The sequence below is a fragment of the Eretmochelys imbricata genome, chromosome 1 (assembly GCF_965152235.1).
Source record: "Eretmochelys imbricata isolate rEreImb1 chromosome 1, rEreImb1.hap1, whole genome shotgun sequence".
Classification (NCBI taxonomy): Eukaryota; Metazoa; Chordata; order Testudines; family Cheloniidae; genus Eretmochelys; species Eretmochelys imbricata.
This window is the reverse complement of record NC_135572.1, coordinates 230,055,215-230,068,559: the sequence shown is the minus strand read 5'-3', so window position 1 is coordinate 230,068,559 and position 13,345 is coordinate 230,055,215. Positions and strand designations below refer to the sequence as shown.

The following is a 13,345-nucleotide window of genomic DNA, read 5'->3' as shown; positions in this document are numbered from 1 at the left end:
TCTGTGTTTGCTCCTCCGTGACTTTAATCATCTGCTCAGTAGCATCCTTAAACTCCTGATTTTCTTTTCTGTCCTGGCTTTCGGCCTCCTTCCACTCCTTGAGTTCCCCTTTCTCTGCTTTGGAGAAGTGCAGTACCTCCTGGATCATGTTGTCTTTGCTTCGTCTTGGGTGCTTTCTTATCTGGCAGAGATGCTCGGCCAGTGTATGTGGAGTGTTCCTCAAAGCCACATCTGCTGAAGCACAGGGAACAATGTACAGAAGCATGATTGTTAAGTTCTCGCTCAGTATTGAAACATCTACTACATGCTTGTGGCGTCTACCCTGATCCCGATGCTGCTGCTTGCCTTTGTGCCACTTTGGTCCCTGCACAAGTGATTGCCAAATGGCACGGGAAAGTTTCCGACAATGGGCCAAGGAACAAAGCAGCTCTTCCAAGAAATCTTCGGCAGACAATTGCCGAGTACCTCCAGGAAACTTTCCTAGAGATCTCTCTGGAAGATTCCCATGAGATCTCTCTGTGCATCAACACCCTGTTCTGCCATACTGATTAGCTACACAGGAAATGTCCAGCTCATGGAAACACAACCAGCCTCCCACATTTCTATACCCCGAACCCACCTCTGCACAACACAAACCACAGCCACTTACCAGGCGTCTCCTCTCCTGCTTCTTGCTCGTCGGAGAGCAACTGCTGAGACGGGCTAGACGCCTCCGGAGTGGAGAACAGTTCCTGGTTACCTGCCCCACCGGGCGACCCTGCCAGGAGCTCCACATTGTTGTCTAACTTCACCTCTTCATCAATGATTTCATCCCCCAGGTTAGGTCCCCTTTCCACCACCTCCAGGCCCACCAAAGTATCCATGGCAGTGGAGGTGGGATTGCCACCAAGGATAGCGTCCAGCTCCTTATAGAACTAGCAGGTCTTAGGTGCAGCATCAGAGCAACAGTTTGCCTCCCTTGCCTTCTGGTATGCCTGCCTCAGCTCCTTTATCTTCACTCTGCACTGCAGCATGTCCCGATCATAGCCCTTTTTGCACAAGCCTTGAGAAATCTGCCGTAGGTATCAAAATTCCTACAACTGGAGCGCAGCTGGGACTGCACAGACTCCTCTCCCCATATACTGATCAGATCCAGCAGTTCCGCAGTGGTCCAAGCAAGAGAGCGTTTGCTGCGATAAGCCATGATCACCTGGGAAGATGCAATGAGACCTTTCTACGCTGAGCTCACAGGAAATGGGATTTCAAAAATTCACATCTTCTAATGGGTAGGGGTGGATGGTTGTTTACCTGGCTGCAGGGCAGTGGAGTTCAAACTGCTGACCAGAGTGGTCAGAATGGGCATTGCAGGACACCTCCTGGAGGCCAATTAAAGCAATGAAATCAAACGTTGTGTCTATACTGGCAGTTTGTCAACAAAAAATTTTGCACAAAAAGCCTTATGTCTCTCTTTGGAGTAATTTTATTTTGTTGCTAAAACAGGCCATTTTTGCCATCAGAAGTCACATCTCAGTGTGTATGCATTCACTGTTTTGTTGACAAAAGGCAGCTTTTGTCGACAAAACTCTGTAGTGTAGACAAGGGCTCAGAAGAAATACAGCCAAGTCCTCTGAGCCAAGGTTACATTCAGAAAAGAGGGGGATTTGAGGGGCATAGTTGAAAAGAAGGGTCCCAAACACCTGGAAAGTTAAGTGCTTTGTAAACCCCACTAGATACCTAGCTACATCTTTGGGTGCCTAAAAGACTTTGAAACTCCGTCCCTAAGGCACTGGCTTGAGGTCAGATAGGACGTCCGTTGTGGGAGTCTCCCAGGTCTCTCAGGGATATCTCCCTATCCACTGGACCAGCCTCTCTCTCTGCTGCATGCTGCAGAGAAAGAGGACTCTGACAGATGGGAGCAAAACGAAGAAGGCCAGTTCTCTGAGACTCCAGCAAAGAGTCTGAGGTGATTGAGAAGGATGTAGTGGTTGACAGCATGAAAAGCAGCACAGAGGTCAGGAAGGATGAAGAAAGAAAGAGAGATAATGAGAAGTAGATGAGAAGAGATCACTTAACGCCTAGGGGGTGGCAGGTTCTGCCCCCTGCTGGGTTGTAGAGAAATGGCTGCTGTGCAATTTTACATTTTAATTGAAAACCTTTTTGTTTTGTCATTTTTTGTTCTGAGTTCGAGAAAAGGAAGAAATGAGAAAGTGTTGGATAAGTATCAGATGTGTTTCCTTATTCTTGTTATGCCTTATTCTTAGGGTTTCTGCTGTGTCCAGGCCAATTCCAGAACAAAGAACAGAAATTGCATTCACAGGGTCCGTAAAGTTGATGATTATTATTGTGATTTGTGTTATTCACTGGGCACCATCTATGTGCTCAGCACTGCTCAGAATATGTCAGAAAATGTAGTCCCCAAGCCAATGCGTGTAAGATGTGTAGCCCTGGATAAGATGGCTCAAATATTTAAGTATGAAGTGTATAGTTATTGAGCACATGTTAATATCTGAGTGGAGGTGCTGATGGCAATAGAATTTTTACATGATTTAAAGACTAGAAGATTTGACCTTCCAAATTTCTTTCAAGAGGAAGAGCTTCCCAGAGCTCCTGTGCCTGTTTATTTTCCTTTCCTGCCTGCAGTGGCCCTGATATACCTCAGAAGCTTCAATTTTTTTCTCCACTTTAATATGTGGAGTTTTCTTGGTATTTGGTTTTAAATATTCTCCTGTGAGAACTGCAACTCAGCTACTCTAGTGTTGTGTTTAAGAGCCTTGTGGAAAGTAACTAGTCTTTGGTAGATGGTGTAATGCCACCCTTACTTCTGCGCTGCTGTTGTGGCTTGTGGTGCCTGGTGCTTGGCTGCATTTTGCCAGAGCCCAGGGCTCTCCTGCATCCCTCTGGCCATTCCTGGCTCACCATTTCAGATTTTTTTGGGGGGTGGGAGAGGAAAGGAAACTTTAACCATGATTCCAGGGACTACTTAGGCACCTGAAAACTCTAGGGTTTTTGCAGATAATAACTTATGAATTAGCTGACAGCAGCACTCTAATTGTTATATAAAAAAGACAAAATATATACAAACTCCAATTAAAGCCACATTTAAAGTTTATATGTAAATTTAGAACAATCAGGAGATAATACAACAAGATATTCTCAATCCCAAGCCTTGAGGTATCATTTCTGGAGCTTTAACACAGATATCAGAAACACGTCTGATACTTTGTACAAAGAAAAGGAGTACTTGTGGCACCTTAGAGACTAACCAATTTATTTGAGCATGAGCTTTCATGAGCTACAGCTCACTTCATCGGATGCATCATCCGGATGCACTGCTAAGGTTAGTACAAGCTAAAGTTACATTCTAGAAGGATACTGTTATTTGATTGTACCACTTTAAATAATGAATGACAAAGCACAATATGATAATAGAAGTAATAATGATAATTACTCTAGCCAGGACAGGTTAGGCATTTTAGAACTCACTACTCAAAGAATTAAAGTTAAGCCTAAGGGAGAAATACAATTATGAAATGCATAGACCAGTCAAAAAAACTAAAATAACAGCACTTTGAAAAAAGAAAAGGAGTACCTGAAGTGAGCTGTAGCTCACGAAAGCTCATGCTCAAATAAATTGGTTAGTCTCTAAGGTGCCACAAGTACTCCTTTTCTTTTTGCGAATACAGACTAACACGGCTGTTACTCTGATACTTTGTACACTATCTTTAGTAGAGATAAATAAAAATAAATAAAATCTGCTTACTTTCTCCAATAGACACACTGTGTTACTGCCATTATTTCTTTTTTTATTAAGACAGGGAATTAATTTTTCTAATTATTTTGGCATTTACCTTTACTGTCACAATCATGTATGTGACTCACTAGCTTGTGACTCTATCACTGCTGTTCGTGTCATAGTTGGAACTGCATTTATTTTCATGCAAATTTTAAGTTATTTTACAGATATAACTAATAGTACAATTTGAAAATAAGCAACCTTCATCTGCCCAGTGTCGAAAGTTATGTGTTTAGCTAATGTTTTTAAAACTGGCACTGCTAAGGTTAGTACAAGCTAAAGTTACATTCTAGAAGGATACTGTTATTTGATTGTACCACTTTAAATAATGAATGACAAAGCACAATATGATAATAAAAGTAATAATGATAATTACTCCAGCCAGGACAGGTTAGGCATTTTAGAACTCACTACTCAAAGAATTAAAATTAAGCCTAAGAGAGAAATACAATTATGAAATGCATAGACCAGTCAAAAAAACTAAAATAACAGCACTTTGAAAAAAGAAAAGGAGTACCTGAAGTGAGCTGTAGCTCACAAAAGCTTATGCTCAAATAAATTGGTTAGTCTCTAAGGTGCCACAAGTACTCCTTTTCTTTTTGCGAATACAGACTAACACGGCTGTTATTCTGAAACCTAGCACTTTGAAAGAATACAATTACAGAGAATATATCTGCACTGCAGGAAGTACCAACAAGTAACAACAACAATATAAGTATGTATTGGGGGCGAGTGTGAAAGAGCCAGAGTACGTGACCTGGGGGAGTGGGTGAGAGACCCCGCGGTGCCCCTTTAAGAGAGCTGCACTCACCAGTCTGAAGGAACGCTCCTTCAGACACAGCAGCAGCTGCCAGCAGCTCCGTCCCACTCTTGGTGAGCCCTGTTGTCCCCCCCGACCCGCTCTGTGGAGATGGAGTACATGGATGGGGGGCGGGGGCAGGGGCCACCCTGACATCAGTGCCCCGTACAGCGAACAGGAAGCTCCAAGCAGCAGCTGGCCAGGGGCAGCTCCAAGGCGGGGAGTGGGGGGGGGGCAGGAGCTGTGGTGCTGCAGACGCCAGCAGAGGGAGGAGCACCCCTGCTCCAGAAACACCCTGTTTATAATGGCGCCCTGGGCTTTCGCCCAGTTTGCCTGTGCCTAAGGCCAGCGCTGCTAGTCTTTAAACAGAAGTGAAAACAGTGATGCCAACTCATGATTTTGCCATGAGTCGCACAATAATTATTGTTTTCCTTAAAGCCCCAGCTCCTGGAGTCAAGTGGATAGGTGATGATTTCAGCCTGCATTCTTAAAGAAACATGAAATTTCTAACCCTCCTGGCTGTGGCGAAAGCTTCAAAATGTGACCACAGTGCACCCTAAAGGCTCAAAAAGCAGACGACAAATAAAAAGAACACCAAATCTATTATTTTTACATAATCTCATGATTTTGGGTGAGCCTGATTCATTATTTTTTAACATGTGGGGTTTTTAACATTTTTCATGAAAGTGACTTGAAAGTGTCAATTTCACTCCTGTTTAAGGTCAGTTTGTAGTCTATTATTTGTAGTGAGGTAAACCCTAGCACCCCAGGTAGGTGCCCTAGTACAATGTTTCCAAAAGTTTAACTATCTATTTCAAGCTTGATGAACCACAAAAGAGTGATCTTGATTTTTTTCTACAATTGTTTCAGTCCTTGTAGTCAAGAGTTAGTAACAGAGTTAGAATATACATTACAATTTTAAACCTAACCAATGTCCCTTAAGGGACTTGACACAAGATATCCTAAGATGTTTGTATCAGAGCTGGGTGGGTCTAATATTTATTTAATTTTTTCTTTGTATAGGAATTAGATACAATGCTCCTGTCAGCTAATTTCTGTTATCTGTAAACCAAACAAACCAACCCCTAGAGTTTTCAGGTCCTCAGTAGCCCCTATAATCAAGGTTCAAGTCCCCCTCCCCAAAAATCTGAAATGGTGCCCCAGCAAGAAAGCCAGGCATTCAAGGCCTAATAGTCTTTTACATGGGCCAGTTCAGGATGAATTTAGAGCATGCTAAATTCCCACCCATCCCTGATGGTTTCCCTTCGCCTGGTGTGAGTACTGGAGACCAGACGGCTCCCGTCCCTTTCTGTCAAGCGTGGCTGCCCCCCACCCCGGCCTCCTTTTACTGAAAGCTGGAATGTAAGAGTAAGAAGTGAGATGATGATGATGATAATAATAATAGAAGAGGCAGGGAGGCGCTGCTCAGCCAGGAAGGCGAGGCAAGCGCAGCTGCAGCTCTAGCGCGCTCTTTCTCTCTCTCCCCTTGCTTCTGTCTTTGCTTCCCAAGTTCCAAGGCGATCCGAGAGCCAGGGAAGCCCGACAGAGGAGATCCATGCTCACGGTAGGGACAGACGTCGCAACAGCCTACCCCAAATATCCCTGCGCTTTCCTTAAAGCGCCACTGCCTAGGGGGGCTCCCTGCGGCATGGCTCAGGGGCACATGGGAAGAGGTGGAGCGAGGCGCGTACAGACTGCAGGGACCCCGCTGCTTTGCATGAGGCGCGGCTGTGCGCGGGCGGGCTGGAGGAGGGGGCGCCCAGAGTTCATTCAGAGCCAGGGAGCGGAGCCGCTGCCGCCCCTCCGCCGCTTTTGTTGTCTTCCGATCAACGGGAAGCAGCCGCCGCCGCCGCCGCGCGTGTCTACTGCAGGTCGGCGCACGCTGATGCCAGCCCCGGGGCCAGAAACGGGAGCGGAACCCGGGCGGGGCGGGCGGGCGGGCGGGTCCGCAGCCTCTCCGCCTGCCTCTTCCCTTCGGGTAGGGGCGGGTGCGCGCGCAAAGGTTGCGCCCAGCGCTCCCTCCAGGAGGCAGAGCCAGGCAGGGCAACTCTTCCCCGCCACCTCCTGACTCAAAGCCGGATCTATAGTATCAGCGGCTGGAGGAGGAGGGAAGAGGTTTTGTGTGCCCCCGCCCCCCGCCTTGCCTAGAGTTGCTTGTGATCGGGGAGGTGAGGGAAGCGTTTTGGAGCCGGGAATTGATCGGAAACGGTCGCGAAGGTAACAGCCCGCTGGAAAACGGGGACAGTCCGGGTTTCAGCCCAGCAGAGACTTTTGCCTTTCGCCCCCCGCCGCGGGGAAGGCGAGGAGGACGGGAGTGAGAGAGCCTGGCTTGGGGTGGGGCTGCTTTGGGCAGCGGGGCGCGCCCGGGAGGGGAAGGTGCCGGGGCAACTCGGGTTGGGCTCCGTGCGGGAGCGAGGGCTGGGAGGACACAAACCGCAACCCAAGGACGCTGCTGACTTGCATAGTGGGTAAGTGTCGAGCTTTAGAGAGAGAGCGAGAGACACGCCCGGACTGGGGACTCGCGAGGGTGCTTCAAAGCCAATGGAAACGGGGGCTGTGCTGGTACCTGCCTCTCCATCGCACAGGAGTCTGTCCTAGGCTGGCTAGTGATCATCTCCAGCCCCCGCACGTGTAGTCGCTTGGGCTCCTCCTTGGGAGAGTGGAACATGAAGTGCAGACATATGAATGAGGACAGGAATGCCATGAGTGGATAGTCACACTCCGTTTCACAAGATTTGCTCTGGGGAGGAATAGAGACTTTGTGGTGCAGTGAGGAGACCCAGTGTGTGTGTGGTTTTTTTTTTAAAGGTGCTTTTAAAATTGCAGGTTTCTTCCCCACCCCTTAATTTTTTTTCTGCCCATCAGTCAGTACAAAGAACAGCATATAACACGCAGCTTGGATGCAACTATTTAGATTTTTAATACATGGGAAGAAGTGTAATTATGATCCCCACAAGCACTACTTCTGCTCACATTTTATTGCAACTAAGGTAGTTCCAGGAAACAGCATAGGTTTTTCAATATGAAGACATATCCTTAATTTTAAATTGGGGTCCTAACTGTTCCTAAATCTGAGATGATCTTCAATTTTTCAGGAACAAGAGGCATCTCTTTGTGCTGTGTTTGTATAGCACTTTGAAGATGCATGCTGATAAACTAATTAAAGTGCTAACTTTTTTTGTGTAGTCATAATGAATTTGCCTCTGTGTCTTTAAAGGATTTAGCTAGAGAAGAGGAGCCGGAAATTATCAGATACATCTTTATCTTTGTAATAATACATTGAACAGCTATTGCTCCATCCGATTGTTTTATAATCCCAGAAATTTGGTGAGCAGATTAGGCACATAAATTGATAACTAAGACTGTAATTTTGTGATAGCTGTAAAGGCTTTCTGTATACCCCAAATTTCACCCCAATTCTGACATTTGAATTGGTGTTAAAACAAAAAGGAACTGAAGTATAAACAGACGCAAAAGGTATCAAACTTCATGAGTTTTTATGAGTTTTTCAATCAGAAATCACAAGTTATGATATTCCCTTTGCAGACTAGTCAGTTTACTGCATTTGTCTGCACTCTTGATTCCTCAGCTCCACCCAAGTGGCTGAGCACGTTATTATTGATGTTACAGGCACATATCATTGTGGCTCTTTTATCTGAAGCTGTAGTGTCTGAAATTTAGCTAGCAGCTAATATAGATTGTTTGTTATTGCTAGAGGGGTAAAGCAATGTTCTTACTAAACAGGGAAATTGCTTCTCTGTGTGTGTGTGTCTATGTCTGTATAATAGAGAGAGGACTCCTCTGTCATAGGGGTAATCATAGTGATTTCTTAGGTAAGGTTGCACTGAGATTTGCACTTAAAACTGGTCTAAATCCTTTCTCTAATATAATTTAGTGATTGAATTTAGTCTCGAAAATTGACAATAACTCTCCAGTGTTGCATGTTCTATGTAATAAGTTTTAGGAAGATACTTACCAATTTTTGTAGTAGCAATGTTTGAAAATGCTCCCTTTTTGAAATTTTGCTGCGTTTTCATTATATTTTTGGGCAGTGGGATGGGGGACTCCTTTAGTTAAACAACCATACTCCCCTCAAACTCCACACTTAACACTCCTGCATATTCAGATGATAGTTCAGCCAGACATATTTTTAAAACACAGTGGCTAAAAAGTTTTAATGAACACTTAAAAAACAATACAAAAAAACATTGCGTAGATAGAATATGTGAGTCGGTCAAGGTGAATCTCTAGAGAGGCTGATAGGCTTGTAGAGAGGGCCAGGAGAGTTGTGGGTCTCTGACAACCAGGCCTTTAACTTGCATCTCTGCTACAGAGATCACTCTGCTGAAACCTCCTGTGATTTTTCAGAGGTCAGCCTTGGTCTGGCAGGCCTGTGGTAGCCCTTTGGGTTGGAACTCATCTGCAGGGCTTAATGACTATGAGGGAGGAAGACTATGTGTTGTGGGGAAAGAAGGGGTATGGATATGGGGGAATGAATAAGGTGCCATTGATGATGTGAGGTAGAGAGACAGAATTGGTTACTGCAGAAGAGTTGGGGAGCAGGAGCGAGCAGCAGAGCTCTTCCCTATCTCCCTGGTCCACTGGTCTCTAGATCTGCTGTAGAGCACAGTTCTCTGGTCGCAGCATGCAGTCTGGTCTCCCTAGTCACATGAACCTTCCACCTGCATTCCACATAGAAAATTATGTCCCCCCTTTATTTGTATATTTGCTTTAATGACCATTTATTTTCATCCATAAAAGGAAATGATCATGTAAATAAAGGGGAAAGATAATTTTCTATTTGGAATGGAAGTGAGGGAACCAGGCAACCAGCTGTGACTAGGGAGCTGGGCTCTGCGCGTGGGGCTGGGAAGTGGTGGGAGTGGGATCAGAGACACTGTCTCTGATTGATATCTGTTTGATACAATGCATTTTCAGTGCATATATTATTTGGCTATGTTGGACTTAGGGGAAACAGCAGGGAGATAGTTGAATATTCTGCATTCTGTTCACTGTGCTCTCTGCCTGAATTTGGACACACACATTTTTGATTAGCCAAAGAGTTTAAACATTTTAGGCACTGTGAATAAAATTGTCAACAGCACCAAAGTCACTTAGACTCAAGGGCTAGATCTACAAAGGGATTTATGCACTTCACTGCTACTTTACCCAATAGCCCAGTAGTTAGACACTCCCCCAGAATGTGGGACACCTGGGTTCAAATCCCTGCTCTGCCTGATATGGAGCAGGGACTGGAACTAGGGCAGGGATCAGTAGCCTTTGGCACCTGGCCCGTCAGGGTAAAGCTGCTGGTGGGCCAGGCCAGTTGGTTTAACTGGAGCATCCGCAGGCACGGAGCCCCGCAGCTCCCACTGGCCTTGGTTCGCCGTTCCCGGCCAGTGGGAGCTGCGGGGCTCTGTGCCTGCGGAGGCTCCAGATAAACCGGCCCGGCCCGCCAGTGGCTTTACCCTGAGGGTCCAGGTGCTAAAGGTTGCCGACCCTGAACTAGGGTGACCAGAGGTCCCAGTTTTATAGGGATAGTCCTGATATTCAGGGCTTTGTCTTATATAGCCACCTATTACCCCCCATACCTGTCCTGATTTTTCACACTTGCTATTTGATCACCTTCATTGGAACCCATGTGACTCCCCCTACCAGGCAATAGAGTCATTGGATCTCTCTCTGGTTACTGCCAGTCTCGCTATGTCATGTAAATGATGGTATTACATTCTGGCTCTATGGATTTTTGACCCAGTTCAGAAAAATGCTAAGCATGTGCTTATCTACAATGGGACTTAAGCGCATGCTGAATCAGGGCCGTTGGAGTCTCACTGTAAGAACCAAGGTTTTGGCCCAGTGATGCCAGCCTTGCACTGGGTAGTATCTTATCCCATAAGAATGGAGGATCAGGGCCTTAGAAATTAGCTACACGATCATAGTGATGTTTTCGCTCTGGCTTAGTCTGATCCCTCTTTGTGAGGGAACCTGAGCTGCTGTTTGGGCTATTGGGGCTCTGTCGCTGTGGACTCCGGCATAATTCCAACATGACTTAATACATGGTAGCCACTTCAGGGCTAACTCTGGCCTTCAGACACATCTGGCACAGATTCATTTTCATTTTGCTATTACAGGCAGTATTTATAACAGAGGGCATCTTCTGCCTTTTATTATATTACCCCTCCCCCAGTCTTTTTGTGTTTTGCCAAGCATGTAACTCCTCTTTTTTCTGACACCATCTGAGTTAGCATTTTATCCTGTTTCTACTTTTTTCAACAAATTCTTTTTCAAATTAGTGCTTCCAAATTGCTGATGACCCTTCAGAAAAGATAATAGCTATTGGGTGATGCCTTTATACAAAACATGGTATCAAAAATCATGTTTAACAGTGTCTCTGCACTGTAAATAGTGAACAGTATGTAATTAGTCTAGTAATTATGGGTGTTCTGGGAATTATTTTCTTTAATCATTGACTAAGTTTGTTTTATTAAAACACTTGGACACTATTGAAGGCTTGGCAAGAATTTCTGTAATCTGACTACAAGTATGTTCAAACATAATATAATTTTGTCTCTCTCTTGTTCACAAGATTCAACTGTACATACAATCGCCCGAATATACATGCATAGAATCGGGAATGCAAGTGGTGAATAATCACAAAAAGCTAGATTCTTCCATCCTTGATCACAGTGAGTAGCACCCTTACTCCTCCACAAGTTGTGCGATCATACCTCACTCTTTTTATTTTCTACTTGCCAGGAATCAAAGCGGAATAACTAGGCCCGTAGGATGTGTAGTGTATTAGAGTCTTCTCCTGAATTGAACTTTATTTTTATTATGTATGCCTGATTCTGTCGTCCTTGTGTACACTGAGAAGTAGTTTATTCCTCAAGAAGTCTGATTTGAAGTTTAATGGGACAACTTGCAGGATAAAGTACTACTCAGTGTGTGGAAGGGTGGTACTTACAGTTAGGAACCTCATTCAACATAGCACTTCACCATGTGCTGAAGTCCCACTGAAGTTAAGCAAGGGCTTAAGTGCTTTGCTGAAGCAAGGCTAAAATGTATAGAACCAGATTCTGATACCCTCAATTACATGAGGTAGTACCTTACGTCCAGCTCCTCAAAGGTATTTAGGTGCCTAACTTTCCACTGACTTCAAATATCTTTGAGGATCTGGGCCTTACTCCAGATTAGTCCTGTTGACTTCAGTAGGGCTATTTCAGGAATAAGGAACCAATCAACATGAGTAGGGGTATCAGAACCTGGCCAGTATTCAGACCCTGAAATAAAAGTGGCTTGATTTCCAAAGGTGTATGCCCACTTTTATTTAGGTAATTACTATCGACTTAGAAGCCTGTCTTTAAGCACCCAGGTTTGTAAGTAGGAGCCTCTTGTTTTCTGGTAACCCAAGCTCCACTAAAATTCTTTTATAAAGCTGTATTGCAAAACAAATTTATTATTTATAGTGTCTTTAATATCAAATGTATACCTCAGCACTTTTAGAGAGTTCATCATAGCTACCCACCCTGATGTATGAAGTATAAATAATAAAAATTAAATAAAAGAAAAAGATACATTTTTGGATTAAAAAATCATGAAACATTTTCTATCCATATTAGTGTAAAATGCCATCTGACACCAAAATTAAATTTGGGACCAACTACATTGGCAGTGTCCTTTTGCTTTACCTGTCTTGACACAATTACAAAGCCTTTCAGTAAAAGGAATGAAAGGTTCTTTACTTTCACTGTAGCATCTGTAAAAGAGTGCTGTAACCTCTGCTGAATACTGTTTGGTTAATTCCTACAATAGTCCTCCTTAGTGGATCCCAAGAGATTCCTATGTTATACCCAGACACTTGGGTCACTGTTTTTCCTTTCTCTGTTAGCGGAAGCACACCAACTGATAAAATGGTGTGCTGCAGAGTTGAATATATCGGAGGGTTAATAATGGGATACAGAGCCTCGGTTGGTAGTAGCCAAAATTTGATTCCATTTAATGGCTTCTTAGTGGCATATGTGAAATGAGTTGGTCTCAGTTCTCTTAATGCACAGCTGCCCATATCACAAAATTCAGGGCTGTAGTTGACTTTGACTGTAACTTCACTTTAGTGAAGAAGCCAAGGGGTGAATGACTACAGTGACAGCGTATGCCTATCCTCTTACTCTCTTGTATTTGTTTCTAGTTTAAAATATAGCATAGCTTATTATTAATAGGTTAGCCTTACTTACCAAGTAACATGGCAAGAAATGGAAGCTTTAGCAGCCAGCTTTGTTTTAGTGACCTGGAGCCAGTCTAATATTATACTGTAATGAGCTGTTACAGCTGTCTCTACTAATGCTACAAGATGACAATGAGGTGCAGATACCATGGAGATGGGTGCAGTATAAATATTCAAATAGAAAAGACTGCACTTTTCACAGGTACGGTGAATGTTGGTATTACAGCAAACTGTTCTCCACAGACATTGTAGTCACAAGTGTTGCTCCAGCATATTTGGTTCCAGTTATGTAATTCCCCATCTTCACATATTTCTTGGAAGTACCAGCAACCTCATGTCTCTTACAGAAAGCAGAGTGTAGTTTCTAATTTTCTGTTGTCTTCTGGCATTCAGACAGTGGCAGAAGGGAGAAAATGAATCATCCTTTCCACCCGTTTTGGGATGGAACATCTGTAATTGTGCACCCTGAGCTCTGCTCCAAGCTACACTTGTAAATCTCAGGTCATTCTGTAGTGGAGGGTTTTGTTTCAATCTTCAGAAGCACCTCACTTGA

The 13,345-nt window shown here is 44.3% G+C and overlaps 1 protein-coding gene across 1 annotated transcript in view; it reads left to right on the top strand.

Annotated features, from left to right (window-relative positions):
• The first annotated feature begins 6,703 nt into the window (after window positions 1–6,703).
• FAR2 (fatty acyl-CoA reductase 2) overlaps window positions 6,704–13,345 on the top strand; it is a 217,974-nt gene continuing 211,332 nt past the window's right edge. Inside the window, exons 1-2 of the mRNA XM_077807419.1 lie at window positions 6,704–6,788; window positions 11,158–11,257. Of these exons, the coding sequence (XP_077663545.1) occupies window positions 11,206–11,257 (52 nt within the window). The 5' untranslated portion in view covers window positions 6,704–6,788; window positions 11,158–11,205. The remainder of the gene's footprint in view (window positions 6,789–11,157; window positions 11,258–13,345) is intronic.